At 43.5% G+C, this 27,704-nt stretch overlaps 8 protein-coding genes across 8 annotated transcripts; 6 read left to right on the top strand and 2 right to left on the bottom strand.

Annotated features, from left to right (window-relative positions):
• Nucleotides 1-390: 390 nt before the first annotated feature.
• O0I10_005036 (uncharacterized protein) lies at nt 391-2,366 on the top strand (the record flags this gene model as incomplete). Its single annotated transcript, XM_058485084.1, has 6 exons — nt 391-565; nt 640-695; nt 852-1,626; nt 1,678-1,872; nt 1,928-1,996; nt 2,065-2,366. The coding sequence occupies 6 exons, from the start codon at nt 391-393 to the stop codon at nt 2,364-2,366; spliced, it is 1,572 nt and encodes a 523-aa protein (XP_058344234.1).
• A 176-nt stretch (nt 2,367-2,542) lies between these two features.
• Nucleotides 2,543-3,415, bottom strand: O0I10_005035 (uncharacterized protein; the record flags this gene model as incomplete). The annotated part of the gene is made up of 1 exon (XM_058485083.1): nt 2,543-3,415. The coding sequence occupies one exon, from the start codon at nt 3,413-3,415 to the stop codon at nt 2,543-2,545; it is 873 nt and encodes a 290-aa protein (XP_058344233.1).
• Nucleotides 3,416-4,100: 685 nt separating this feature from the next.
• Nucleotides 4,101-5,024, top strand: O0I10_005034 (uncharacterized protein; the record flags this gene model as incomplete). Its single annotated transcript, XM_058485082.1, has 1 exon — nt 4,101-5,024. One exon carries the CDS (start codon nt 4,101-4,103, stop codon nt 5,022-5,024), a length of 924 nt encoding a protein of 307 aa, XP_058344232.1.
• Nucleotides 5,025-5,361: 337 nt separating this feature from the next.
• Nucleotides 5,362-7,346, top strand: O0I10_005033 (uncharacterized protein; the record flags this gene model as incomplete). Its single annotated transcript, XM_058485081.1, has 8 exons — nt 5,362-5,437; nt 5,689-5,786; nt 5,840-5,990; nt 6,082-6,273; nt 6,326-6,439; nt 6,506-6,670; nt 6,736-6,997; nt 7,064-7,346. The coding sequence occupies 8 exons, from the start codon at nt 5,362-5,364 to the stop codon at nt 7,344-7,346; spliced, it is 1,341 nt and encodes a 446-aa protein (XP_058344231.1).
• Nucleotides 7,347-9,190: 1,844 nt separating this feature from the next.
• Nucleotides 9,191-11,532, top strand: O0I10_005032 (uncharacterized protein; the record flags this gene model as incomplete). Its single annotated transcript, XM_058485080.1, has 4 exons — nt 9,191-9,445; nt 9,534-11,155; nt 11,220-11,284; nt 11,339-11,532. The coding sequence occupies 4 exons, from the start codon at nt 9,191-9,193 to the stop codon at nt 11,530-11,532; spliced, it is 2,136 nt and encodes a 711-aa protein (XP_058344230.1).
• A 771-nt stretch (nt 11,533-12,303) lies between these two features.
• O0I10_005031 (uncharacterized protein) lies at nt 12,304-13,989 on the top strand (the record flags this gene model as incomplete). Its single annotated transcript, XM_058485079.1, has 5 exons — nt 12,304-12,406; nt 12,465-12,611; nt 12,672-13,022; nt 13,077-13,141; nt 13,213-13,989. 5 exons carry the CDS (start codon nt 12,304-12,306, stop codon nt 13,987-13,989), a joined length of 1,443 nt encoding a protein of 480 aa, XP_058344229.1.
• Nucleotides 13,990-14,416: 427 nt separating this feature from the next.
• Nucleotides 14,417-16,778, bottom strand: O0I10_005030 (uncharacterized protein; the record flags this gene model as incomplete). Its single annotated transcript, XM_058485078.1, has 9 exons — nt 14,417-14,815; nt 14,886-14,987; nt 15,050-15,267; nt 15,334-15,707; nt 15,763-15,835; nt 15,905-16,131; nt 16,217-16,461; nt 16,527-16,634; nt 16,692-16,778. 9 exons carry the CDS (start codon nt 16,776-16,778, stop codon nt 14,417-14,419), a joined length of 1,833 nt encoding a protein of 610 aa, XP_058344228.1.
• A 958-nt stretch (nt 16,779-17,736) lies between these two features.
• Nucleotides 17,737-19,608, top strand: O0I10_005029 (uncharacterized protein; the record flags this gene model as incomplete). The annotated part of the gene is made up of 4 exons (XM_058485077.1): nt 17,737-17,973; nt 18,034-18,199; nt 18,292-18,432; nt 18,494-19,608. 4 exons carry the CDS (start codon nt 17,737-17,739, stop codon nt 19,606-19,608), a joined length of 1,659 nt encoding a protein of 552 aa, XP_058344227.1.
• Between the last annotated feature and the right edge of the window lie 8,096 nt (nt 19,609-27,704).

The following is a 27,704-nucleotide window of genomic DNA, read 5'->3' as shown; positions in this document are numbered from 1 at the left end:
TTGATAGGGTATGAGGGCAAAAAGAAAGAGAGGAGATAATGGAGACAGCTGCTGTTCTGAGTTAGCCAATGGAATCAGTGGTTGCTATGCATCATCATCATCCTAGTAGTAGTAGTTAGTCATTGAATTGGGTACCCTGTGTATGATGTAAGTTAATTGTATTTTCTATAATAAATGATACTCTCGTTCGATTGCGTGGAGTCGTATGTATCCGACTTGGAACGGTCCTTGTACCAATACAGAAGATCGGTTCTTCACGTTTTGTGTTCCTGTCAAAACTTAAGCAAGTACCTTTTTCAAGTACGAAGATGAGCCTCACCCAGCCTCTTCCCCTTTTTTTATCTACTTTATTCTCTTTTCTAAGTATCGTTACATTCCAACTCATATTCCATGGGCTACAACGAAGAACCCAAAAATCCAATTGACCGAGTGACAACAACAACATCCATCACAGCAGCAGATGATGTCAAATCATCAAGTGATGTCGCTCCTGGAGATACAGCTTTAGCCAATGCTGCTTTTCGGTATAAAATGATTGCTCTTATCACAGCATTAATGCTTCCAGGTATGTGTATAGAATCGAGATGATATATACTTTGGATGCTAACATGTACAAACGCAACTCATCGACAACAATAGTGGGATCCCATTTTTCTGGTACAGCATTAGGTGCGATGAAATCCGAATTGAAAAATGTATGTTTGTGGGGGGTGGTGATGGAATGGATCAAGAAAAAAGGACATGTACATAGATCCTATGTAGGGAGAGAGAAGACAAAGATGTAAATTACCCCTTGCATGAGATCAAAACTCAACTTACATATGCATGCATATGCGACCAACCCCATATAGCATTTAGGGATTGACAATACACGTTATGGTGTCGTATCAGCATCGGTATCCATTGTCAACACGATCTTTCCTGTAGCGGGTGGCATCTTTATTGATCGATTTGGCTCTGTATGGGGCACCTTGGGTGTTTCCTTATGTATTATCACCGGTAGTCTTCTTACAGCGCTTGCTGGCCGTTTGACCTCGTTTCCTCTCATGGTGGCAGGCCGTGTGATCTTCGGTATTGGCAGCGGGTTGATTGTCACGATGCAAGAATCATTACTCTCGAAATGGTTTCGTACCCAAAGTCTCTCGATTGCCATTGGGATCCAGCTCTCAGTGAGTCAACTCGCTTCATTTCTCGGCACATTGGCTGCCAATCCATTAGCAGCACGCACAGGCAATTGGGTATGGCCTTTTTGGTTATCCTTGATCCTTTGTGGGTTTTCAATGATCATGAATGTCGTTTATGCATTGATGGTACGCCATTTGAGCGGCAATGGCAAGAAGGAGGGGGCCACTACGACTACTGCTACTACAACAAGACGCAAAAAGTTCCAGTTTCGATCCATCCTAAAGTTTCCATGGTTGTTTTGGCTCATCATTACAATCGAATTTCTTTATGCAGCCGTGTGGTCCTCTTTCCAAACCATCAGCACAGAACTTGTTCAGGTTCATTTTGGAACTACCAGTGTCATTGCAGGTTACAAGGCCAGTGCTTCCGTGGTCGTGCCGATCGTAGCTACGCCCATACTAGGCCTTATCATGGACTTGTTTGGTTTCCGTATTTGCATTTGTAAGTCTTCGTATCATGATGTGCGTGTATACTCACCATACTACAACATAGTGCTCTTATCATCCATTTTCCTTATCCTCAGCTCGGCATTATTGGGATGGACCTATGTTGATGCGGTGGTGGGAATGGTATTCTATTCCATATCCTTGGCTTTTGGTCCTATTGCCATGATTACATCCATTGGCATGGTTTTGCCATCCGATTACATTGGCACAGGTCTCGGTCTTTACAAATCATCCAACAATAGTAAGCCGAATCATTTTCAACGTCCATTCATATCATTGACAAGCACCATCCATAGTTGGTACATGCATCCTGGATATCATCGTTGGCGTTATACAAGATCGCACAGCCAACCAAGGCTACACAGGTATACATAAGCCATGTCCTCGTTGTTTCACATGTACCCTCCTTTATTGACTTTTTCAATGTACACAGGTGTCATGCTTCTCTATATTATACTAGCTGCCATTGGATTTATTCTTATCACGTCATTACTGATATCCCAAAGGATATGCTTAAACAATTTGCTGGAGACGAAGAGAAACAAGCGACTCTTAATGATGAAAGAAAAGCACGAGCAAGAGATGGAACTGATATCCAGTGGCAAGGACGCCTTTTCTAATTCAAGCACTATCAAGCCTATCAGCTGTGCCTTTGCCATTCTTCTTGGATGTGCGCTCATTGTTGCATGGGTTCTTTTCTTTGTCTATGCAGCAAGTGGGAAAACGCAATCATAATTTAGAGGACAACAATGAATTTACTGCAAACAAGAACTTTGTATATTATTAATGTTGAAATACAATCACGGATGGGGGGGAATAAGCGTGGGAGAGGACCAACTGCTGCTGCTGCTGCTAGGAATGATATGATGATGATGATGATGTATGATGCATGGATACTACGCTACGGCCGGCTATACACGTTGCTGTGCTGATGTAGAGGCTGCCGCTTTACGTCGTCGAGGTGTACGTACGGAGGATGAGGAGGGTTGTGATTCATCTTCATTTCTTGTTGTTCGACGTCGTTTAGGCGTGGATAAGAGCTGTTCATTATCCTCATTCTCCTCCTCCTCATTATCACCCAGGTTGTTGATGATGTTTTTGCTGGTATTGGTAGCTGAATCAAGTGATGATTGATCACGCTTTCGTTTTCTAGTCTCGTAAGCTTGGACTCGATTTTCCAATGAATCATTGTGACGACGTCGAACCACATCAAGGCAATACACGCGATATCGAATAAACTCCTCGGACCACTTTTCTTCAATCTCTTGGGATCCATTGTTGGAAGGCGATGTTTGCAATGACTCATGACGATAAAAGACATTGACCGTTTTCTTCATATCACGGCCCAAGTTTTCATAATAGCTCGATAGCCTGATCCAATCTGCATGTGTCCATGGATACTGTCTTTGTTCTTCCATTGCCAGTGATGATGATGGTTGCTGTTGCTGCTTTGGTCGATTTGGATCCACCGAGCTTTGTGTGCGACGTAAGGGAGAAAAGATATCCGAATCATGGCCAATAGTGTCATCTCGATGGGGAGAAAAGGAATCCACTTGTGTAGTATGATGGCGTCGTAGCAATGAACCTCGCAAGTCAGGTGCAAGTCGTCGACTAGGGGTTAATAAGTGTGGGTCGAATGTCGGTGAAGGAGTAGTAATGTGGTTGCGACGACGCGACGATGATCGAAGAAAAGACGGTGTTCTTGGCGGCTCCGTTCTGGGAGGTGTGAAATCAAGATTGGTTGTAGTTGAGTCGATACGACGTGAAGGTGTTGAAACGGTCATTGGTGGGGAGGACGTGAGAGAGGGGAAAGAAAGACAAGGGGAATAAAAGTAACGAACACAACAATGAAAAATCAAGAGGCCACCTCCACCACCACTGCATAGCCTACAATGGCTACCCCTTTGTCTTCAGGCCTCTTAGCATATACAACTACCCGATCTTGGACCCATTATGGTTCATTTTCATTGATCATTGTTCCCATGAATAAACATCCTCCTCCTACTACAAAGCTCTTCGTGTTGACAAATGCAAGAGTGATGATGTAAGCGTGATGATGATGCTTCAAATAATCTTGGTATCCCGTTTCAACGCCACATGGGATACACTTGACGATCTTGGCATCCATCACTTACTTGCATATGTCCCGTTGGGGTTATACACAAATCCTGTGCATATGATGGTCTTGTTGTACAGATGATGACAGCTGTATTTGTGGTGATGTATCATCCATGGTTTTGTTCTTTTTGGTATCTACGTCGGATACATTATAATGCATGGTAATTGAGATGCTGCTGTGAAGGAAAGCCGCAGCTGAAGCTAATGCAGGTAAAGACCCATCTTTTTTTAGCTCTTTTTTTCGTGAAAAGCTTGGCAGAACGTTATGCTACGGTGGGTGTGTGATGGTTGTTAGGGTATAAATGGGAGAATACAAAGAAATCCCCCTTTTTCATTTCTTTGAGTGGGATCATGATGCAACAACCCATTGCCACAAGAGCAGAAGGAATGACCACCACCATCACCACCCATCACCCTCATCACGCAAACCCCGCATTTGACAATCGACGATCCCGATGCATATCCGTACCTAATGCGGGTTGGAAAGTTTCAATGAGAACAAGCACCAATGATCCATTATCTATGCCATCATCATCATCATCATCTTCTTCTTCAAGTCAACCAGCAGCGGCAACCGTAAATAGCCCATCCTATGGATCATACCCACCTTTTTATCATGACAATGGCCCAAAAGTCTCATCCAATGATGCTTTCCAAATGAGGAAGAATCACGGGCGGATGATGCAACATCATCATCAACGACGACCCGCTTCATTTGTTGGCGGGTTCGTTGTCCCTCCGCCGTTACTCCATTCACATGCTCCATTGGTGCCACAACGACCACCACAACAACAGCCTTCATCATCATCATCATCAACACAACTTTATCAAAGTTCAATGACACTACCTTCTAATGGCCCCACTACTACTACAAGTCATCATCATCATCCTCGTTCACGGGCTATTCCTTCTACTACATCATCCAACAAGCGCTCTCTGGATAGTACAAAAAAGCAACAACAACAACAACAGCCACGAAGAATCAGGGTACAATCAGTCAACGAGATGCATCGAGTATGGATCGACGTAGCACCTAATGAAACCGGATACACGCTCGCTGACAAGATACACACCATTGCTACCTTTCGTACCATGAAAATTGTATCCATAACGAGTGCCCATGGACGTCCTATTCCACTCACCAAACAACACGTATTTACAAGCTGGGATGACCTTCAAGGCTTTGAAGATGGTGAAGAATGGAAAGTAGAATGGGTGCCTTTGGAACGAAGAAATCTTGTAGATCGTATCATGTCACGTGTTGTTCAATCATAAGCATGATCCTCATTGAGAGTGTAAATAAAACTATGTATGTATGTATGTATGTGTGTGTGTGTGTATACACTCATCTCATCATCATCGCAGGATACAAACGCGTGGTCCTTGGGTTTTTACCTGATTTGGGGTAACTTCCAAATGCCCGCTCTCGCTTGTGTTGTTTTTCGGTGTGTGCTCTCTCTCTCTTTGCTCTCTCTGTTTTACGTCTCGAGTTTCTCTTTTTCTTTTGCTCTTTTTCTCTCTCTCCCTTTTCTTTATCACCTAACAACACAAAAACCTCTTTCATAATACAGCCTTCTTTTTATTGAACACAACACACATTTGCTAGCGGGTAATGGCTGACCAAGAACACAATTGGAAATGCGTCCAGTGCTTCGGCGATAGGGGCGATTCAGACGACATTACAGATGGTAACTACCTTGGTGCTTTGACTCCTTTTTCGGGTTCTTTGGGGTGATGGATTTATCGGTCAAGATGGCTATGTGTTTTTCTCGAGACTTTGAGTCGGGAACAAGCGGAATGGGATGATGATGATGATGGTGGTGTCAAAGGAATGGGATGAAGGGAGACAAGGGAGTGGAATGGACCCAGGGGAGGGGAGAGAGGCACACATATTGTCATTGTATATCGATCATTCATATGTATCATCTTATCTTTGTAGCTGATTTGATCACTGCTGTTGAGTTTGATCCAACAGGCAATTATCTTGCCACGGGTGACAGGAGTGGACGCGTGGTTTTATTTGAACGCAACGACGATGTAAGTAATAACGTAGGATGACGATGATGATGACTCTAACCTTTTGGGAATAGACACAGGGCTGTGAATACAAGTTTCATACCGAATTTCAGTCGCATGAAGCCGAATTTGATTATCTAAAGAGCTTGGAGATTGAAGAAAAGATCAACCAGATAAAGTGGTGCAAGCGTCAAAACGCTGCTCACTTTTTGCTCTCCGCCAATGGTAGGTCATCCGACCTAAGGGAGCTCAGGAAACCCACAAATGTTCTCTCTTTCTCTTTTTCCCATTTTTTTCTCCACCTGTGGTGCTATAGATAAAACCATCAAGCTCTGGAAGGTCTTTGAAAAGTCACTCAAGCTCGTCGCTGAAAGCAATGGCATTGCATCCAATGGTACCATGAATGGCAGTGCAACAACAACAACAAGCAGCAACGCCCTTCGCATACCCAAATTGATGCATCATGATACGATCATTGCTGCCGTGCCTCGTCGTGTTTATGCCAATGGTAAGTTTAGCTTGTTGGATGAGGGAGGATCATAACTGATCATGTATTTTAGCTCATACCTATCACATCAATTCTATATCTGTCAACTCGGATGGTGAGACGTACTTATCGGGTGATGATCTTCGGATTAATCTCTGGAATTTGGATATCTCGGATCAAAGCTTCAGCAAGTGTCATAAAAGAAATGGAGGTGATGGGAGGGGGGAAATAGGCTAACCTTTTCATTTTGCAGACATTGTGGATATCAAACCAGCCAATATGGAAGAGTTGACCGAGGTGATCACAGCTGCTGAATTCCATCCCATCCATTGCAACTTGTTTATGTACAGCTCAAGCAAAGGATCGATCAAGTTGAGTGACATGCGTGCATCTGCCTTATGTGATCAACATGCCAAAGGTAAATAGGCTGGTGTCGGAGGAGGAGGATATGCATGAAAACTTAAATGTTACGCGTGTCTTCAGTGTTTCAGGAACCTGAAGACCCAGCCAATCGTTCCTTTTTCTCTGAAATCATTTCATCCGTATCCGATGTCAAATTCAGCAATGATGGCCGATACATTCTTTCGCGTGATTACTTGACACTCAAGATTTGGGACATCAACATGGACAACAAGCCATTGGAAACCATCTATATCCACGACCATTTACGCAACAGGCTGTGCGATTTGTATGAAAACGATTGCATCTTTGACAAGTTTGAATGTATCTTTAGCGGTGATGGAAAGTAAGTAGTCTCTCACATCCAGAGGAGGAAGAGGATCATGGTTGCTGATCTATCTATCCCCATTAGCTCGGTCTTGACAGGCTCGTATAGCAACACATTCCATATTTACGACAAGGAGGGAAAAACGGATATACCATTGCAGGCGGATAGGACTGCTTTCCGCCGTCCTGCAGGCAACAGAAACATGGCATCGAGTAGAGACTACAACAACTTTGGATCAGACGATATGGACTTTAGCAAAAAGATCTTGCATGCATCATGGCATCCACAAGAAGACACGGTGGCTGTGGCGGCTGCGAATAACCTCTTTATGTTTAACGCCAACAATATGGATGTCGATGGTCGATGAACGTATATATCATTGCTGAATAAAAAAAACACACACACACACACAACATGCTTTGCAAATCCTAAAGGCCCTGTACTATGTATGGATGTAAATAACATGGGGATCTATTAAAGTGTTTACAAATGCAAATCTTCTCGGGAGAAAGCATAATACTTTGTACATGTGACGTTCCCCTCATTTTCTATTGCAAGGATTTCCATGATGACAGCCGCAGGGGAAATATAAAAAAAGGGGGGTTCTTCAAAGAGAAGGAGGAAAGGAAAAAGAGAGAGAGAGAGAGAGAGAGAGAGCATGAAAAGTGGACCATATTAAAAGGGCGCTAATGCGGAAATATGGACATGCTCGCATTGCATATGATCTTACCCACGGTTCATCCTGACCGATGCATCCATCATCATAGCAACCATAGTGGAAAATGGTAAAGAAGCCGCTATGCGTGTGTGTAACGCTTCTGTAGCACATTTGCGGCACTTGTAAAAAAAAGCCTATTGACAACTATCATGATATTATCGGGTAATCTTTCGGGTTTGAAGCATCCTTTCAAATGCTGTACTATGCAGATCACAGAATTGAGCCCTTTTTCTCTCTCTCACAAGCTATGTGTGAAGGGGAAGAAAGGATTCAACGAATATACGCGTGCCAAGGAAATGAAGGTTGTGTGTGTGTATTCTCTGTCTGATGAAAACACCTCATGATGATGTGAGAGGGAAAAAACGTAAAGAGTAAAGTGTGTGTGTGGATTGATTTGTTTGTCTCTCTTTTCTTTTTTTCTCCCCATTATCGCGGTTCATCTCTCCGCCCGGGGGGGGGGACCAAAGGAAAGAAAGAGGGGGAAAGGAGAACAGGAGATAGATACCAAAAACGAGCGTGTTCGGGATCTGGTTTTCGTGTAGATCGCATTCTAACTTGTCATAGAAAAAGTTGTAGAAACCCGCAGAGCACACGAATCATCACTTTTACCATTTCTTATATGCATTGTTGACAGTAGTTAGCGGCGTTTTCATTGAATTTAGGTACATAGCAAATTATTGTATGCATGCACATGTGCCATGTGTGTACCTGACAAAGTAAAATGATGGTGGTCCTTGCCCGTAGTATGTCACACAATAAGCAAGATTGAAGATGTATCTATCTATGCACACACACACATAGTATATATACATACACGCGCGACATAGTTGAATAGGTGATGATAGTGGTAAACAAGGAGGGAGGTGATGAGTGTAAAAATGCTATTATCAAATACCCACAGACAAAAGGAGACGTTTTGATGGTAGAGTGTGAGAATCACATTAAATCTCCTTATGATGGTGTTGTTGTCATTCCAGTCAGGGATGTTATTTATGTCAATGGGCTGAATGGGTTATATATGCTTGAATGAGCGAATACTTAGACAAGCGGATGATGAGTAGGTATTGAATGATAAAGAGAGAGAAAGAGAACGAGAGCGAGAGCGAGAGGTGAGCACATCTCCTTTGTGGTGCCTGGTCCAGCCAATCTTTTTCCACTCCCTTGTATGACAAGAATATCCAAGTGAAACCTATCTCTCTTTCAGGGCGGGTTCACCAAAAAGTAACGATACACCAACGACACAGACTATTGCTGCTATAACTATCACCATAACTACTACCACTACCCACACCAGACAACTATCACCGACTGCTCTTTGACTCTTTCTTCTTTCTTTCTCTTCTCCTTGGCGCATTTCGACTTGCTCTCTCTCACTCTCTTTCTCTTTCTTTTTCTGCTCAATCCTTTTCACTCTCGTTCCTCTCACACACACACACACTCACTCACTCACAATGAGCCAACGAGACAGCTTGTCCATGCTGAGCCCGGCATCTATGCATCCACCAGCATCTCCACCCACGCCTACTCCCGAGCAACAACAACCAGCACCCGCATCATCTTCGAATGCAAAGCAAATGTCAAAGGTTATCCTTCGTACAGCGTTACAAAAGGCGAATTCGGCTGTCATGAGCGATTCATCCAACGATGTTGTTGGGGCTATTGACGCCTATTCAGAAGCTATATCATTATTGAATCGAGTGCTGTCAACGGTTGAGAAAGGAAGTGATAGACGTCGGCTTCAAGAAATAGTAAGTTTGCATCTGACAGTTTGGGGGGGGGGGTTTGGAGAGGAAACAATGGCAGGCTGGGATGATTGATGATGATATACATCCATAGCACGATTCATACTCGGAACGCATACGGTTGTTAACGGCTATTTCACCCAAATCCGAAGTGGATGATGTATACGAGACATACAACAATGACGAAGAGGACGAGGATGAGGATATGGATGAGGAAGATGATGCACGATCATGGTTATCAAAACCTGCCAAACGCAACTTTTCTACTCGCAGTCGCAACAATAGCACTACAACACAAAGCACCTATACTTCAATGATACGACGCATGGCATCTTCTTCTTCATTGGAAAGTTCAGTATCAACACCTGAGGATCCACGTTTACAAGCGACACCTAAACGTAGTCATCATCATCCTCCCACAAGTGGTAATGGTAATAGCAATACAACCAACTATGAACGGCCTCCATCTCCCATTTCATCCAAGAGCACACCAACTCGATCCAATCACAGAAAGAGCAATAGCAGCAGCCATCATGAAGAATCATCATCATCATCACCACCACCACCCAAACCTGTTGTTGTTGACCATCAACGATCACCCAGTACTTCATCCAATGATTCTTTTGGTGACAATAATACAACAACAACGACACAGCCAACAGCCAATGCACCTGGTGCTTCGAATGGATATCAACCTGCCATGACATTACCACCTTTATCAGCTACCAAAATGGAATCCTCGACCACAACAATCACACCCAGTGGACCACGTACAAGTAGCTTACGCCATCAACAATCCAATCCTATCCTCACGGATGCCAAGAATACTGGAGTCACTGCTATCAACACGAACACCACCACAACAACAACATCACCTATTTCATTGGCATCCATTGGACGTAAAGGAAGCGCGGGTAGCACCACAAGCAATGGAAGTAGTAGTAATGGGTTCGCCTCGGTGCGTAAATCAAATCGGTTATCGAGAGTGAGCATGGATGGGCGAGGCCGTGCTCAATCGGCAGCTGCACCTTTGTTTGGACTTTTTATGAAGGATTTCAAAAATGACAACAATCATCATTCCATGGATTATTTGGGATCATCGACAGCCCCACAAAAGAACATTGGTGTTGCTACGACGACGACGACCACTAGTAGTACTACTGGAGCTGCTGCTGCTGCATCAGAACAAGTCCCCATGCGACTTGTCTTGTCATTGGAGAAATCGATGGAGGATGGAGCGTATATCACACCACGCTTGTATATACCCAAGAACATGTGGCATCAACCAGGTATCCGCTTACCTCATGTTGAAATCAAGATTGCTGCATGTGAGAGTCTCATGGCCGACCTAAGTAAACTTGAGCGGTGGAACAAGCTCGATGATTTGACAGGAAGTCTCAAGGTGCTTGAAGGTCTCGAGGATGCTGTGGAATCTCTCAAAAATACATTGGCCAAGAAATTGAAACGTGAAAGTATGAATGGCAGCAGCAATACATCAACAGCAACAACATCGAATGGTCAGCAGAGTCCTGTGACAACCACATCCTCCTCTTCTTCAGTCATTTCCATGAACAACACCATACCTGACAATATCTCGGTCTCCAGTATATCCAGCAACACAAGCAGCAGTTACAAAAAGAGTCAAGCTTTCATGTCGTGGGGAACCAAACTCAGCAAATCAGTCGAGCGCATGAATGCATTCAGTCTCACAAAGGGGTAAGGACACACAAAAGTACTGTTTATTGGGGGAAAAGTGGCTCATTCGTCTCTTTAAAAATAGTGAGGACCAATACCGGAATTATGTCGAGATGCTGCAGCGATTATTTATCAAATTACATATCATTGGTACGTATATGCAAGTGAGACATGTTGACAAAGATGGCTAAGTAAAGTCTATAGTGAGTTGGTGGGATCATTATGTGGCCATGAAGAAGGATGCAAATCGTGCTAGTTTGGTGTGCGATGTCGTACTACAACGCCTGACAAGGATATGTGACGTAGTGGATGTGGTAGTGGGCGGATTTGTGGTCCGAGATATGGCTATCCTGCTTGGTAAATGGCTCAAACGCGGCGGCTCATGGGTCAATGAATGAACACATACACATACATACATCACAACATATCCCAATAACGTCAACATACCTTCCTTTTTCTTTATTATTACATCCATCTCTCTCTTCTCCTCCTCCTCCTCCTCCTAGTACTTTATCATCCGACCTCCTCCCTCTTGCCTTTAGGCATAGTCTCCATCATCATCTCTCGCTATTTTATACATATATATTATACTTTGTTTAGCAGATAATGTAGTTCGACAGCTTTTCCATTTTACATACTAAAAAAACCAAAGCTTAACTGTGTCAGCATGTATGTGATGTATGTTTAACTATGTCAGACATGGGAACCGCGTGAGACCCATTGGGTTCGGATGATTGTACTCAACAATGTACATGAGAGGGAGGCCTTGGAAAATCATGCAAAACAAAAGCACGCCTCATCATTGTTGGCATGACAACAAGTATGTATGTATAGCAACCATTGTTTGTGGCAGTGTATTATGTATTGTATCATTGTTGTGTTACACTAAAAGTGGCTGCATATATACTAATATGAGCGCATAACATGGTGGGTGAGTGGTGTGAGTGGTGGTGGCGAAGCTGTAAGCTCTCGTTTTCATGCATTCAATCCAGTGATATGGTGTGGTGGTGGTGGTGGTGCGGAGAAACTTTCGTGTGTGAATATATAAAAAGAAACACACACAGTTGGGATCTGCTTTGCTTGGCATAGCGGAATCACTCTTAATTCATCACACCACACCCGACCCCTTCTTTTTCCTTTTTTCTTTTTGCTTGTTTTTCTACTCCACTATGATTTTCAATCGTAACCACAATGTGCGTTCATTTCGACTCTCCATTAGTCCGGGCGGCACTGATCGACTTGTTGCCTTTGGTCCGGGAGCTGTTATAAGCGGTAAGACGCAATAAGAAATTCGACGAGATTCTTTGACGCTAAACGAGTCGTTTGATAGGCTCCGTCTTTTTGACACTGGACAAAACAATCCAAGCACGTAGCTTACGAGTGGTATTCAAATGTCAAGATCGAGATGGACGAGGACCACCCAAGAACATCTTTACAGTGGAGAATGTGATCTGGGGCAGCAGTAGTAGTAATGGAGGTATGTGTGTTGTTTCTCCCATGTTGCATGATCAAGGATGCTGATTGTTATTCTCCGAAGGACGTCGTCGTCGTGGCAACAACAACAATCATCAACAACAACAACTCAAGTCTGGTGGACACATGTACTTGTTTGCTATCAAGCTTCCCAACGTCAACTATCCGCCTTCAGTACATGATCACGATTTGGTGGGACATCGGATTGAATATAGCTTACAAGCCTATTTGGATTTACTGCCAGACCGCACTGTGGAGACAAGCCCTGCACGAGTCCTTTACTTGCCCTTGGTACCCTGCCATGCTCCTGCATCAACAAGTGGTGGTGGTGGTGCCATGTGTAGACAAGTCTTTAGACGAGGTGAACATGTGTTGGAAACATCCGCTCAGGTGGTCAAGCCATCCTACTGCCCAGGTAAAATTTCCCAAAAAAAGATGAACACCAACCATAACCTTCTTATCCTTTTAGGCGACATGTGCTCAGTCAAACTCCATATCAAGAACCGCTCCGATTACAAGATCACTACCTTACAGGTATGACGACGACGACGACGGGTATTATATATATGCCAATCATATACATAACCAACAACCCCCTTTATTAGGTGGCGCTTATTGCTCGGCATCAACGTAAATCATATACAATGAACACAGAGAATTTATACGTGTCGATCGGGAAGCATGCCCCTGGAACCGATACACTATGTCATTTCACTATCCCACCGCATTGCATCCCAACATCACGATTATCCATGTTTGATTTGACATATGAGGTGGTGGTTACCATTCCATGGATGTCATCGCTTTCGAGTTGGAAGTTCCCATCGCTTGGTTCTTACAGCTCATTAGCATCCTCAACGTCTTCTTCATCATCCTCATCATCATCGACATCCTCGTCTCAACAACAAACCTCCTCATCCTCCTCGTGCGTATTAAGTTTGCCAGTGACGATTGCCAGTGTCCCATCCACATATCCTGTATCGCCACATTTATCCTTACCCCTGCCGGATTATGATCCCGAAGGGTATCCCATCTTGCCTTCGTTCATCCCTAACATTGAATCGCCTACCATTTCCCCCTCGTCTCCTGAACCTATGCCATCAAGAAGATCATCAAGCTCACCTGATTATCTCTCCGTGTCTCCGGTGGATTCCTTGGATGGTAGAACTTTGTGTGATGGGTTTGATGGAGTAGGAGGAGGTCGCCATCATGGGATCACAACATCAAGCAATCAGTTTTTAGCTGTACCCAACACCTCATCATCATCATCATCAAATCATCCTCGTCGAAGAGCATCCACAAGTTCGGTTGCTACTGAATGCAGTGCAGAAGCTGGTAGTTTGTTTTCTGATTCATCATCCCATACACGCGTGGCAGTCTAAAAGTAGAGAGAGACCCAACAACATCTCCTCCTGTATCCCTTACATCTCTCTTTTGTGCATTTTCCCATACCACACACGCTCCTCCACCCATGCATAAAATTCCAGACCTTGGGACAAAACACACACACACACATTATCTCTTACGCATTTCCCCCTTACATATACATACATGCTGCATATAGATCCCACTTACTCTCTCACACACACACATATATACACACGCACATACATATACACAAAAAAAATGTCTTGGCAAACGATTCTTTCTCCTTTTTTTCGCTTACTTTTTTCTCTCTCCTCAAAATGATGATGGACCTGGATAAATAGAAAAGGTTGGAAACTCAGGCTTTCGTGTACAAGGGTGTATGTTGTTTATTCAAATGCATGCATACATGTTGTTGTTGCAAATGTTGTCAGCTCATGGGTTCTATTGCAATTCTAGTTCGCTCATTCTAAATATTAAGGAATCATCTTCTTCTTGATGTTGTTGTTGATTCACTAAAGGTTGCATGGTAGACGTTGACTCATGGTATATAGCGTTGGTGGTGGATGATGAGGATGAGGACGAGGATGAAGAGGTTGCCAAGAGATCACCTTCTTCGTGATGCGGCCGCGGTGACGATGACATGAAAAACGATGGATCATGCGGTGGCATCGCCAAAGGAAGTGAATGCCTCGTGACAGCCATCATCGTTGTGTTGTTTTGTAAAGGAGATGGTGAACGTGGTCGATAAGGATGATAACTTGATGTGGTCGTTGATGGCGACATGGATTGGGATAGTGTATCCACCGTATCTCTTAGACTTTTAAAATGGGTCAAAGCTTGCTATGTAAATGCATAGAGAATAAACGTGAATGACAACCCTACGATGATGATGAATGATTCACATTATTACCTTGGATTTGTATATGCTAGCCGAACTAGATGCCAGTGATGGAGAACGCCATGGTTTCGCCAAGCTCAATACACGTACAAAATTCTCGAGATCAGCATCTTGCTATTGTAACGTCGTTGTCATCATTAATAATGTACTTGCTTGAGCCATCATCTAAACGTTACCTCTTGATATAGCACCATGGATAAATTTTGTTTCTCTTTTGATATTGATGGTTGCTGCTTTGTGGAGGGTTGGCGTAGTATTGAATGTCTTTGTGATGAAGATGTCGCTATTGTTGAATTTGGATGTAGTGGCGGAGCACTTTGACTGTATCGGTATTTTTCAAAACTCGATGAAAATGACACTGTTGGACGCGAAGATGTCATCGTGGATGGTATTGCTTATTGATATCCCAATGAGTCACGCTTGTTCTCCATTCTCAATCCAAAAGAAAAGATGCACTTACAAACATTAGATGAAGATGATAAAGAAGATGGAGACTTGAATGGTGCAGTGTGAGGTCGATCAGATACACGTGATGGTGGTGGTGGAGGTGGAATGACAACTGCAGTTGAAGATGGTGGTGGTAATGATGATGGGCGTTGATGTCGTTCATCGGGTGATGTACTACTATGGCGAGTTGTCGATGATGATGATGGTGGTGGTGGTGGCGAGGGTGATGCATTGGGCCATGGTGGTAGTGGCGGACTTCGTTTGGCAAATTTGGTAATCGTCGGCATAAAGTATTGTTGATCCAGATCAATGAACCGTGCACTTGAATCCTGTTCTTGGATATGGAAATTGGCATGTTTTCGATAACGCACTTGGATATTGAATGTTCTATGATACATTGTTCGTTACTACTCATCTTGTAATAATCCTCTTCTTCGCTTACCCCAAAGGTGTCTGTAAATTGTTCAATGTATGTTCCTCGACAGCATCCATGTCTTCACTGAGCAGCGTGTCCCCTATGATGGATGATGGGTGGGTTCCTTTTAGCCATCGATCATACATACATCCCAATCACTGATATTTACCTAAATCAACCTCGTCTTGACGGGGCATGTCTGTGGATGAAAGCCTGTATCCAATACCAAGTGATGATGATGATGGCTGCTGGTGGCCCCCTGCTCCTTCAACAATATGACGTTTCATGCTATAAGCTGGAAGCAAACGTACAAAGGAATACAAGGATCGGAAATGGAGAATGGCTCGTTTGTAAACATTGTTGATGCTGCGTGATGAATGTGCAGGGCGGTCATTGCTGTATATAGAAGATTGATCACAAGGTCAGCCTCATTCTTGCAAGATTACAACTTGATTCTCTCTCTGCAACAAGGCTCACTTACCTTAGCGTGAGAATCCAACGCTCTAGGATAATTCGGCGACGATCATCATCCAAAAACAAAGGATAGCGGTCCAGCATAAACTGCCTGTCATCATCCTCGACATCGGTTGGAAGATAAGGGACATCCAGGTACACATCAATCATCAAGGGTGGAGGTTCAATAAGAGCTGATCCCAAAGCTCGCGTGTACCAATAGCGTAAATCGTGCCGTAGTCGCTCGGGATACTCTTCAGTCGTAATGTTGAACTAAGGTACCTTTATGATTAATCCATTATGTATGAATGGCATGGATCCTTTGCTGCTACGCTTACCCATTTATTAAAACGAGATCGTCTGCTACTACCGGGTCGTCGTCGATGTTTATCTGCAGGAGCCAAGCGTGATTGAATAATGATATGAGCCGTTTTGATGTAAAAGTGCTATAGCATGCAAGCTTGTTACTAGTTGTATTTGGTATTCTCCTAATAAAGACATACCTTGATGACATTGTCCAATTGAGGATCGTAAACCGGCATGGCAGAGGATCCCCATGAGGGTGGTGAAGTGGTCGATGGGTGGGACATGAGTTGTGTTTGGAATGGGACAATGTTGACTGAGATTGTGGCAAACAAGGAAAAGAGACAACGAGTGTGATCCCAGAGTACACATGAACCTCGTCGTTGTAAACGAGTCCGGTGATCCGTGCGTGGCCTTTTCGACGACACGTCATTTGCTTATCAATCATTTGAACTTTGGCTCTCTCTCTCTCTCTTCCCTTCTCCATTCAACCTGTCATTGTCACATTGGCTCATGTCATCCTTGTTTGTTGCTTAGTAGAGTGATGATGATATTGTGTATTGTATCACTGAATCGGAGGAGTGGGGGTGACAAGGGGTAAAATAGAAGCACAGACCACGCACTATTCCAATCAGGTCGGCGGGCGGGCTTTGTAAGGGCAATGACCATGACACACACACACATGCACATGCTTTGACAGGCTCACACGCTGCTATATTATGGCTTATGATCAATGTTGACGCTTGCAGGTATTCACGCCACTTGTTGCAGGTTCACGGGGTTCGTAAGTGTGGTCACTGATATTGCTGCATGATTGAATAAAGTAACCACCCCTTCTCCTCTTGGCAAATATAATGATAATAGAGCACCATTATTGCTTCCAAGTACCCAAGTATCCATGACGTTGTCATCAAAAATAAAACTTTTCGTAGTAGCTAGAAATTATAGTACTCTTATTGCACAACATGCTGTTATACGTTACATCATATCGGCGCTATTATGTATGCATAATATGCGTGAACTGCTACATACTACCACAGTTATGGATAGACAGCAGCAACACCCGACGCCTATTGCACTTTTTGCCAAATTGGCTGCAACTGATCATCAGCTACTAATGCATCTCAACATGCAGGAGCTTGCGTTTTAACCTTATAAAAAGAGTGGGTTCTCCGGTGGGATGACGATGGTTTTCGTTTTCTTCTTACTACCAAGATTTGTTGTTTGTTCATCAGGGAGATGACGATGATGTTGCTACCATCCATAAAATGGGTTGCGCTTGATATCTCAATATTGCTGCTGGTGCTATTGCTCTTATCCACAGGTCATGCAGAGATTGTAAACCCTTCCAACCATTATCGAACCTCGTCAAAAAACATCTTATTCAGCTCTACATTCGGAGGATCCTCACACAACAACTGGGTCTTGAGAATTCTTGATGAGCTCCATGAACGCGGGCACAATGTTGTGCATGCTACAACGGTGAGTACTTGTATGAAGGATGCATTCACCATCTCCACCCTTCTGACTTTGAACGCATAGGATGATAACCTTCGATTCAGTGCACAACGTTCACACGTGAAACAGTTTTCTATTGGACCATCGCATACTACGGATCGACGTAGAGGTGGTAACAAGTTAACCGTGCCAATGTCATTTGACATGGTGAAATACTATCAAGCCAACACGATCAAAAATTACGAGCAAAGTAAGCACATGCCTCGTAACCCTTGTGTAATGGACCACCCTACTAATTAATGTACATTGTGTTGCAAACCAACCCTATTTATGAATACGTAGATTATCGTACATTGCGTACCATTATTGAAGCTGAATCCATTGACCTTGTCATTTGCGACCATAATGCATATGCATGCCACGATGTTGTCAAGCACATCAAGATCCCATACATTGTAACAATGATCAATAATGATGCACCAGGTATGTGAAGGAAATGATTTCTTGTATGACGATGACATCAAATCCAACAACAATACGCTAGATGCTGCTGCACCTTACGTGAGCAAAAAGTTCTTTAGCATGAAGGAGGGCACAACTGAAACCTTACCATACACACGTCGGTTTTACGAAGCGTTTGTATGGCCTGTGGAAGCAATTTGGCATCTCGGACCTGGTGCCTGGAAATCAGGATTATCACTACAACCATTTGGGATCACCTTTTATCACCAAGAACAGCAATGGGAGGGTGCACTCAAACTTGTAAACAACCTATTTGGCTTTGATGATGCTCGTCCTCGTGGACCTTTGGTGGAGCATGTTGGCCCGATCTATGGTGATCATGCCTTATCGGAGACACTCGATCCAACAATGGCCCAGTTTTTGGATACACGTAAAAAAGTGGTGTATGTGGCATTTGGACAACATGCCCAATCCAGTAGTCTTGAGGATTCAACGCGCCTGTTGAGGATGTTGTTCGATAACTACGAGGATAACGTTTTGGATGGGTTTATCTGGAGCGCAACACGAGGCACCCCTTTACCAGAAAAGATCGTTTCAAAATCAGGCACAACGTATGCAACCAATGATACTACACAACAAGTAGGATGGATTACATCATGGGCTCCACAAACAGCCATTCTACGCCATCCCTCGGTGATTACTTTTGTGAGTCATGGTGGTGCCATGTCTGTTTTCGAAGCTGCCTACCATGGAAAACGTATGCTATTTTGCCCTTTCTTTGTCGATCAATTTGCCAATGCCAAGCATTTTGAACATGCTATTGGAGCTGGTAAACTGTGGTTTTCACTTGAACATAGCACCATGGATGAAATGACAAGAGCCCTACGACGTGTGGTGGAGGATCATGGTGGCATCATACAAGAATCAATGCAAAGATACCAAACCCTTGTACAAATCCATGGCCAACATGCATTGACTCGTGCAGCCGATCTTTGTGAAGAGGCGCTTTTTACATCCAACAGCGATGGGAAACTACCTCATCGCGTCGATGTCGCACGCAAGCTATCCTTCCTCAAACGCCACAACTATGACTTGTACTTGGGTTTATTTACACTGGTGGTAGGATTTGCCGCATTACTTTATCGTACAACTCTGTCATTGAAAGAATCCATAAGAGTCAAAACAAAAGTCCAGTGAATAAATGTACACTAATCACTATGTTTTGCCTGAAAGAGGAGATGTGTGTTAAGCCAACCCACATGGCAGCAACCACTTTATGATTGTCATTAAGGGGAAGGAAGATCGATCATGCATCCTTCTACCAATAGCATTGACCCTTAGGTCTCGTCCGCTCAGCTGTACTACACAAACAAGCCCTTCTGCATCTTTGGCTCTGTCAGGGTCAAGCTACATGACAATGAACAAAGACCACTTTTCATATAGCATCAAGCTTCATTGTACCATGGTATTCCTGGTTGCTGGAGTCATAAAAATCTTCACCCATGATCCGCATTGATTCAAGTATCCCAATATCACCCATGGCTAAGATACAAGACCTCTTGTCAATGCCATCCCAATTCATCACTATCATCCGCTTTGTGCACGTAACATGATCCATCCTTCCTGTTGACGATGTGCCAAGTAGTACTATCCCTAGATTTCTCATCACTGCACTTGATTGCATTACCATCCATCCATTGATATGCTGTTTTCTATTTCATACGATTATTGGTCAATCACTTGCTTGATCATTCTCTATCGCAGCTCAACGAGGGAAGATCACTTGCATTGCGGTGTAATCAATATCATCCATTAGGACATGTTTGTATCATTAAAGCAAGTTGCTACAGTATGATGCTAAATATAGGCGCATAGAATTGGTCTACATGTAATGTGTGGCTTCTATCAGATTACACCAATCATTGATTCAGGCTGCCTGTATGCATGCTGTTCAATTCTATAGCTATTACATTAGCATAACATGTTCAAATTGCATGTGATAATAAGCTTTTGAACATTACCTTAGAGTAGATTCGGTAGATCCGGCTCTCGTAAGCCCTTCTTTTTGTCCCCATCAATACGCAGCTTTCAATTATCTTGCGAACAGTCTTCTTTGTCCTGAATAATTCCTTGTCTTGCTGTCGTATTTTCCTTCTTCCATTCTGAAGAGCTTAATCCGATATTACGACCGCCAATGATCGAGTCAATCTTCCTGCCAGTGACATCCTGCTTCCCTTCTTCATCGCCATAACATTCCATGTTCGCCTTTCGAACAGCCTTTGTTGTCTTGCTAATCTATGTACAAGCACTCTTGCCTTAGAACTATCATTTGTGAACTAGATGAAGATCTCAATACATACCATTTTCTTCAATGTATATCTGCGGGCTTCCTGAGGTGGCCATTTAAGCGCTTATCTAATCTTGCAGCATGACTAAATGACACCCTATATATTAGCAACATTGTTCAAATGTAAGGCAAGGCTCTTATCATCCTACCTTTATGATCTTCGTACATAATGTGATCGGGACGTCCGTGACAAGGAACTAAGAGAGAGGGAAAATGTGGCCCTTGTCATTGCACCACCTGCCTTGCATCATCCTTTCTTGAACCTTAGATGGCGGCAAAGCATGTACCCCAAAGGATCCACCAGGGAATAAGGTTGGATAATATCACAAAGACAACAATGAACACAAGTAATAAAGAGCTACAAAGAGCAACGCATGAGCTACTTTTGTCTCACTAAAAACAAACTCTCCTTACTACTTACCAGATCGCAGAGACTTGATGATGTATGTGATAGACGAAAGAGATGTGTGATATGTAATGTTGGTGACAACAGCCTTGATTATATACGCCTGGGCGTGGGAATTGTTGACAGACCAAAGACGAGGAGAGGTGTGTGAGCTGATAAATTGGTCGGCCTCCTTAAGGGATCAGAAAACAGCTGAGTCCCGTATATCCCAAATGATTGCAACGAACGTCTTCTTGTATACACCATGTCGATTTGTCCAAGCACAATCGATCCATCCATATCCTGCATGCCATCGTGCCCATTGCCATGAACCCTTCACAAGCCGACTTTGACAACTCGATGAGGTGTGCATCCCGCATGTTGCCAATAGAGGTACCAACTTCTCTTCAAGGCGATGAAAGCATGAGCCATACAATGATGGAGCCTTCAAGTAGCACCTTGGATCGCACCGATCTCCGCTGGCACAACATGGTCACCTCCCCAAGAGAGTACAGTGCAATGACATCCTGGACGTGCTTTTGTGATAATAATAACAGCTGAGCGAGAGCATGTTCACTCTATTTCTTTTTGTAAGTTCACTTTGATGAAGATGACCAACCAGGATACCACTTTACCTACTTGGCATTTTTCTCAATTGCATTTTGCATCCAATAACTCCATCTCTTCATTCCATCCATAATGCGCTGCTGCTATTTCATTGGAAGAGCCGTCAATCAACAGATCTTGCTTTGTTGATCCAATGTCATGCGTACCAGTGGAACAACGTACAGTGTCGTTCTTGCTTGAGATCAATATCTAGTTGCTGCCACGGGTAACATCATCCAATATTCTCAAGCTACAATAAATGCAATGTAAGATGTCATGGCAACCGTAGCATTTGCCTTCTTTGTCAACATACCCAAAGCATCTACGTGTTGGGGACCTTTCCTTGATGGTATCCATAGAAAGCATACATACGACACACGACGAGCCCCTTGGACCTTGTACAAACGAGAGACAGCAAACTACACGACAACGTTAGTATCATAACGTCCAACTTGAATAATAAAGTAATGCAGCGATTGAACGTACGTGTTGTATTGCAATGGAAACTTGAGTCATGGGTAGATCACACGCGTGTTTGTTCTTGAATGTCTGCAACTGGGAAGTGTCGCCATGGACAACCTGTTCACCCAATTGACGCTGTACATTGAAAGGGGCGCTAGCTGTTAATGCGTTGTAGTTTGTAAATGGAGACAAGCTTACCTTGCTTTGTGAAGTGGGAGAGGAGAAGAAGGGGCTCTTTGTCCTCCCTTTTGCGGCTCTCAAGTTGTGCCTTCCACGCCACCCCGCTTGCTGTTGTTAATATGCACCTCCACAATAGCCTATACACTTGGGTCAATACCCGCGATCATTACGCGAGATTTCAATTAAACACATTCCTTGTAATTAAGCTATACCATCATTTTACTATGACGGGATTGCGTCAATTAGGTCCGTGCACATCAATGCAACCACCATAGGGCTCCTCTTACCAAACATAGAAGAACTAATATGGATTCATAATCGTTTAATGGATAGCTTTTTCATGATAGGATGCTGTTTACGTGTTTTCCCGAAGCCAATAATCAGAGCAAAGTGTGTATGTAACCACCAAGTACAATTCACTCGGCTCTTCCCCTTGCCTATAATGCTGTCGACACCATTAGCTAGAAGAAAGCAGCTCCATCACGCTTATGCGGTTGTGTGGAGATTGAAAAAGAGGTGGAGGTGGAAGAAAAAAAGGCCGAACTCCGAAGCCTTTGGGCGAATGAAGTCATCGAATTCCACGTGATGAAGGCAGTGGTTTGCCCTAAATCTGAAGAGAATGACACCCATTCACTTTCTTTCTCGAAAAAACCTACATTTATATGATTGTAGTAAAATTTAAGATCAAAATGATATAAAAAACATTGGAATCGGGTGTAGCTTCATGTACAACGGTGGGGAAAAGTGTGAAAATGAAGAGACCCACAAGTTGACAATGGGGGTCCCTAAAACCATTATATAAGTAGATCGATTCCTAGGGTAAATGAGACCTCGGATCTCTCGCCCTGCAGTGTTGGGGGCACTCAGGGGGAGAGAACCACTAAAAAACAAGCACCTGCTCGGGCCCCCAACCCGACCAGGTCCCTTGACGATGCGGGGAGTGGTCCGCCCGCTAGAGGTGGGGATGGTGAGACAAACCTTCGCGCGGTCATCCCTGTGAGTACATGACGCAAGTCATCGAAACCAATTGTCTCTTCCTTTTTTGGCTTTTTTTTCTTGGTCAGTTACACATAATCGCGGGTTCGATTCCCACTCCCTACACATATTCCACACACTTTTTTCTTTACTTTTGCTTCACTTTCGTTACTTTTTTTGATTCCCACACCCCATTTCTTTTTCTTTCCTTAGCATTCACAACCTTTACAACGCTTACTTCATTTCTATTATCTATAAACAACAATTATCGTCGTATTATAACTAGAAAAGTAATTGCAAAGAATAAAAGACAACCAGCAACAGAGTTTATTTGAAGCATTTTATGCTATTCTTTTCTTTCAGCTAATCATCTGGGTCATTTCGTTGTATCGGGTGTGCCTTTATTTTCATGCACCTCGTCAAGAGCAACCTCGTCTGCCCACACCCAAGTATACGCACGTTACCTTTTATCTTTTCCACTCACCCTGATCCCAACCATGTCCTCATTGGCGGAAACGATCTTGCTAATGAGTGCGTTAGCTTCAACAACAGCATCAGCAACACACGAGGTTCTTGACGTAAAAGCTGCTTGAGCCATACAAAAGTTCAATTGTGAGATAGTAAGAGGAAAGGCTCGAGCATGATGTGGACGACAATAACGGATGCTGGTGGTGGTGGTGGTTACGTTGTTTTCTTTGATAGTGCCGATGATGAAGAGAATGGGGCGGGGAGTGATTAATGAATTACAACGCGACGTCCATTGTAGAGTCTTTTTGATTTTCTTGCCGGAGGTGTTGAGTTGGTTGAAACAGTGCCATGGTGGTTCGTCGCATATGATTATCCATTCAAACAGCCGCTCTCAATACGTTCCTCGCATTCCAAACGCCTTTAAAAATGGGCTTCAACTGATCAATGCATCTCTCGGGACAAGTTAGTTATTCCAGCCTCGGGCCTATTCGTGGAAGCCGCTGTATATCATCACCACCATGTGGGCTGTAGTGTACTATGCCACCTACTCCAACTTTGCATATGCATTTAAGGAGATAGCTACATCAAAATGAATATGAGTATATGGTTCATTCAGCATAGGATGAGGTTTTGCCTTAATAACAAGCCAAATTACAATGACAATGAAAGGAGGATAACAATGAAACGCTAAAGATCATCACGGATATCTGTATATGGATCGTTCATCGAATAAGCCCGTCCATTAACTTGATACTCACATCAATTTGGCCTTTGGATGTGTAAGAAAATAAAGGTGGATGTATTGGGAGTAATAGGAAGAGTGACAATGTCTTTCATCTGATGGTAGGCGTGGGTATTTCTGTGATCACAAAGAGTTAAAACATGCTTGTTGGGAATGGTGATAAGCTGATAGATTAATGGGTTCCTTCACAAAGAGCCTTGGTGCCATGCATAATACGAATCCGGATGCATATGAGATGAACAAGGCGTTCACCACCAAACAATGACAACAATCCGCTTTTCCACAACTCACTATCTTCGTAAATACAAGCGTTGAACCAACCGCTGAAAATCGCTGCTACCTATCGTTTATATAGCATATGAACGAGATGAAGTTCAACCAATGCAATGCGACGAAAGGGACAAAAGCCTCTCGATACGATAATGTAAATTATCCAATCTCGCTTCCCGACCTTCCAATTTCTATTCCCATCTCAATCCAGAAACCAACCAAGTGATCCACATCTTGCACATATGAGCTGATAGCACGATACCCTTCTAAAGATGATGTTGAATCCAAACTTCATTCAATGAAAAATTCGAAGAATAGTACATGGTAGTGTGGATTTTATCAAGCAAATAATACGACAAAGGAACAGGATTGAATAAGAAGCGGGTGAATCACATAGAGGGAATAGGGATGATTGTGTCATTCTATTCTTTGTTGCTGCCGTCATCATCATCCTTCATCCATAGCTGCTGCATGCATCGAATCGAGTACTCCAATATCATCCATGGCTGTAAACACCTTCCGCCAAAGGTACAAGCCCTCTCAATCCATCATCATCCTCGGCCATGTCCACGCGCCACGATGCATCGTTCCTGCTGACGACGCGTCCTTTAACCAAAGGAACAATCCATCTTTCCCAGTCACTGCACTTGGTTGCATGCATCCATCCATAACGATTGTAAGTCCAATAACGCTACTGATAGGCATCCTTTTCCATCAGGGTGTTGGTCCATCTCTTGCTTGATCATTACCTATCGCAGCTCAACTAAGGTGATGATGGCTTGCATTGTGTTGTACTTGATAGCTGATATGGCATCATCCAGAGGAATTCATATGTATTGAAAGCAAATTGATGACACGTAAACAAAGCTGCTTCTATAAAATGGCTATCTGTTGTCCAGGCAACAAAGGATGCAAGGGAGGATGCTGCAAGTGAATAGCACTGCTTGAGACAATAGAGTAAGCTGTTGCGTTTGGTAGTGGCAGAGGAGCGTGCAATAGCGTGTGTTGTAGTAGTAGAGTGACAAGGTTGTGAACGCTGTATGAGACAATGGAGTAAAGACATCGCCAATAGCAACTGCTGGAATGAACGCTGTTACGTTTGATTGTCGTCGACGATTGTACAAGAGAAGATGAAGTGTCAAGAAACGCGGGTGTTGTAGTGGGCTGCACACGCCATGGACTTGCCATTCAGTCAAAGACATTCGGATCAAGCGAGTTGTAGGATGGACATGATGGGTTGAAGCAGGACAATCGGTTGCAGGTGGTAGTTGTATACTTGAATGGGGCAACAGTTGGGAATGGGAGGAAGAGGGAAGAGCTGAGAGCGGGAGAAGTGGAAAGTAAATCGGTCGGACACCTCTTGTATAAATGCATGAACACTGTACATCAAACCTTGATATTGAGATTGCCCCTCTCGAACCTGAAACTTTCACACAAGGTACTCTGGGATATGCTGATCAATATTGTTTTAAAAAAGACCTCATGTTCATTTGAAAATATGGAATGGGAGAGTACAATGTGGGATTTACTATGGAGATCGGAAAGCATGTCAGCGCCGGGTTCATGATCTATGGAAATAGTATGTATTACCTGGGGATTCCCCATCTCGAACGTGAAACTTTGTTAGAAGGTTCGCTGGAACATGCTGATCAACTTCATTCAAATAAAAATCGCAGACTTCATTGTGAAGATGTAAAATGCGGGGGTGTCCAAACGGTGGATGACGGGCAATAAAGAGTGAACGGCCCACCGCCCCGAAGTTGTTCACCTCCAACTTGAAAATTGGTCAGCAGGGTGCTCTCGAGCATGCTGGTCAGCTTTTTCTAATAAAAACTTCACGCTTCATTTGAAAATATGGAATGAGAGCGTCCAAAAGTTTGAAAGACGGAGACATTCGCAGGGTCTGCGATTCATTTATTTTCATGTTTGCTGTTCCAGCGTAGCTCAGTCAAATCAGCTCGGATCAAGAAACTTGAATGATGGAAATGCTCGGCTGGAGCAGGAGAATCGTTCCCATGCAGTGGATTTTGCAAGAATGTTGATTGTGAGGAATTGGCTGATAGCGTGCACCATATGGCCTATTATGGATAGACCATAAAGTAAAATCCATCAATCCTTCCAGTCATGCAAAGTAGCTGTGTTACACAAAGAAGTCCTTCTGCATCTCCGGCTGTATCAGGGTCAAGCTACTTCACAATGAACAACGACCACTTTTCATATAGCATCACGCTTACAGCATATGTAAAACATAAAGACAGCCATATCTCAAAACTTTACAATGAAGTGTGGGGTCTTTAAGAGAACAAGCTGCTCGGCTGAGTCAAAGCGATCTTGTGTCAAAGTATGAAGTTCATCGTGGTCAATCCCAGATTTCGCAATGTCGTAACCAGCCAAACTGGATCCAGGGGTCGACCTCTTCGACGACGACGACCAAAAAAATATTTTTTGGGCTAGTTGCGACATTGAACGTGAAACTTTCACACAAGGTGCTGTTGACCAAGCCGAGCCCATTGCTCTATTCAAAACCCCACGTTTCATTGTAAAGTTTGGAGATACAGGCACCTTTATGTTTTATAAAGCGTGATGCTATATGAGAAGTGGTCTTTGTTTAATGTAATGTAAGCTAGACCCTGACAAAGCAAAGATGCAGAGGGTCGTGTTATGTAACACAGCTACGTTTACATGAATGAAAGGGTCAATGTATAATTACTTTATGGATCGTCTAGGAGCTGAGCATGTGTTGCTAGCTAACGGCTACTTTTATCCAATCATCATTGTTGCAGATCCACTGCATGGGAACGTGCCCCTGCTCCTAGACATTCATTTCCATGATTAAAGTAGGTTGATCCGAGCTGGTC

This window comes from Lichtheimia ornata (genome assembly GCF_029851405.1).
Source record: "Lichtheimia ornata isolate CBS 291.66 chromosome Unknown scaffold00019, whole genome shotgun sequence".
NCBI classification, from domain to species: domain Eukaryota; kingdom Fungi; phylum Mucoromycota; class Mucoromycetes; order Mucorales; family Lichtheimiaceae; genus Lichtheimia; species Lichtheimia ornata.
The sequence above is the reverse complement of the archived record's forward strand: the minus strand, read 5'-3'. Positions and strand labels throughout refer to the sequence as shown.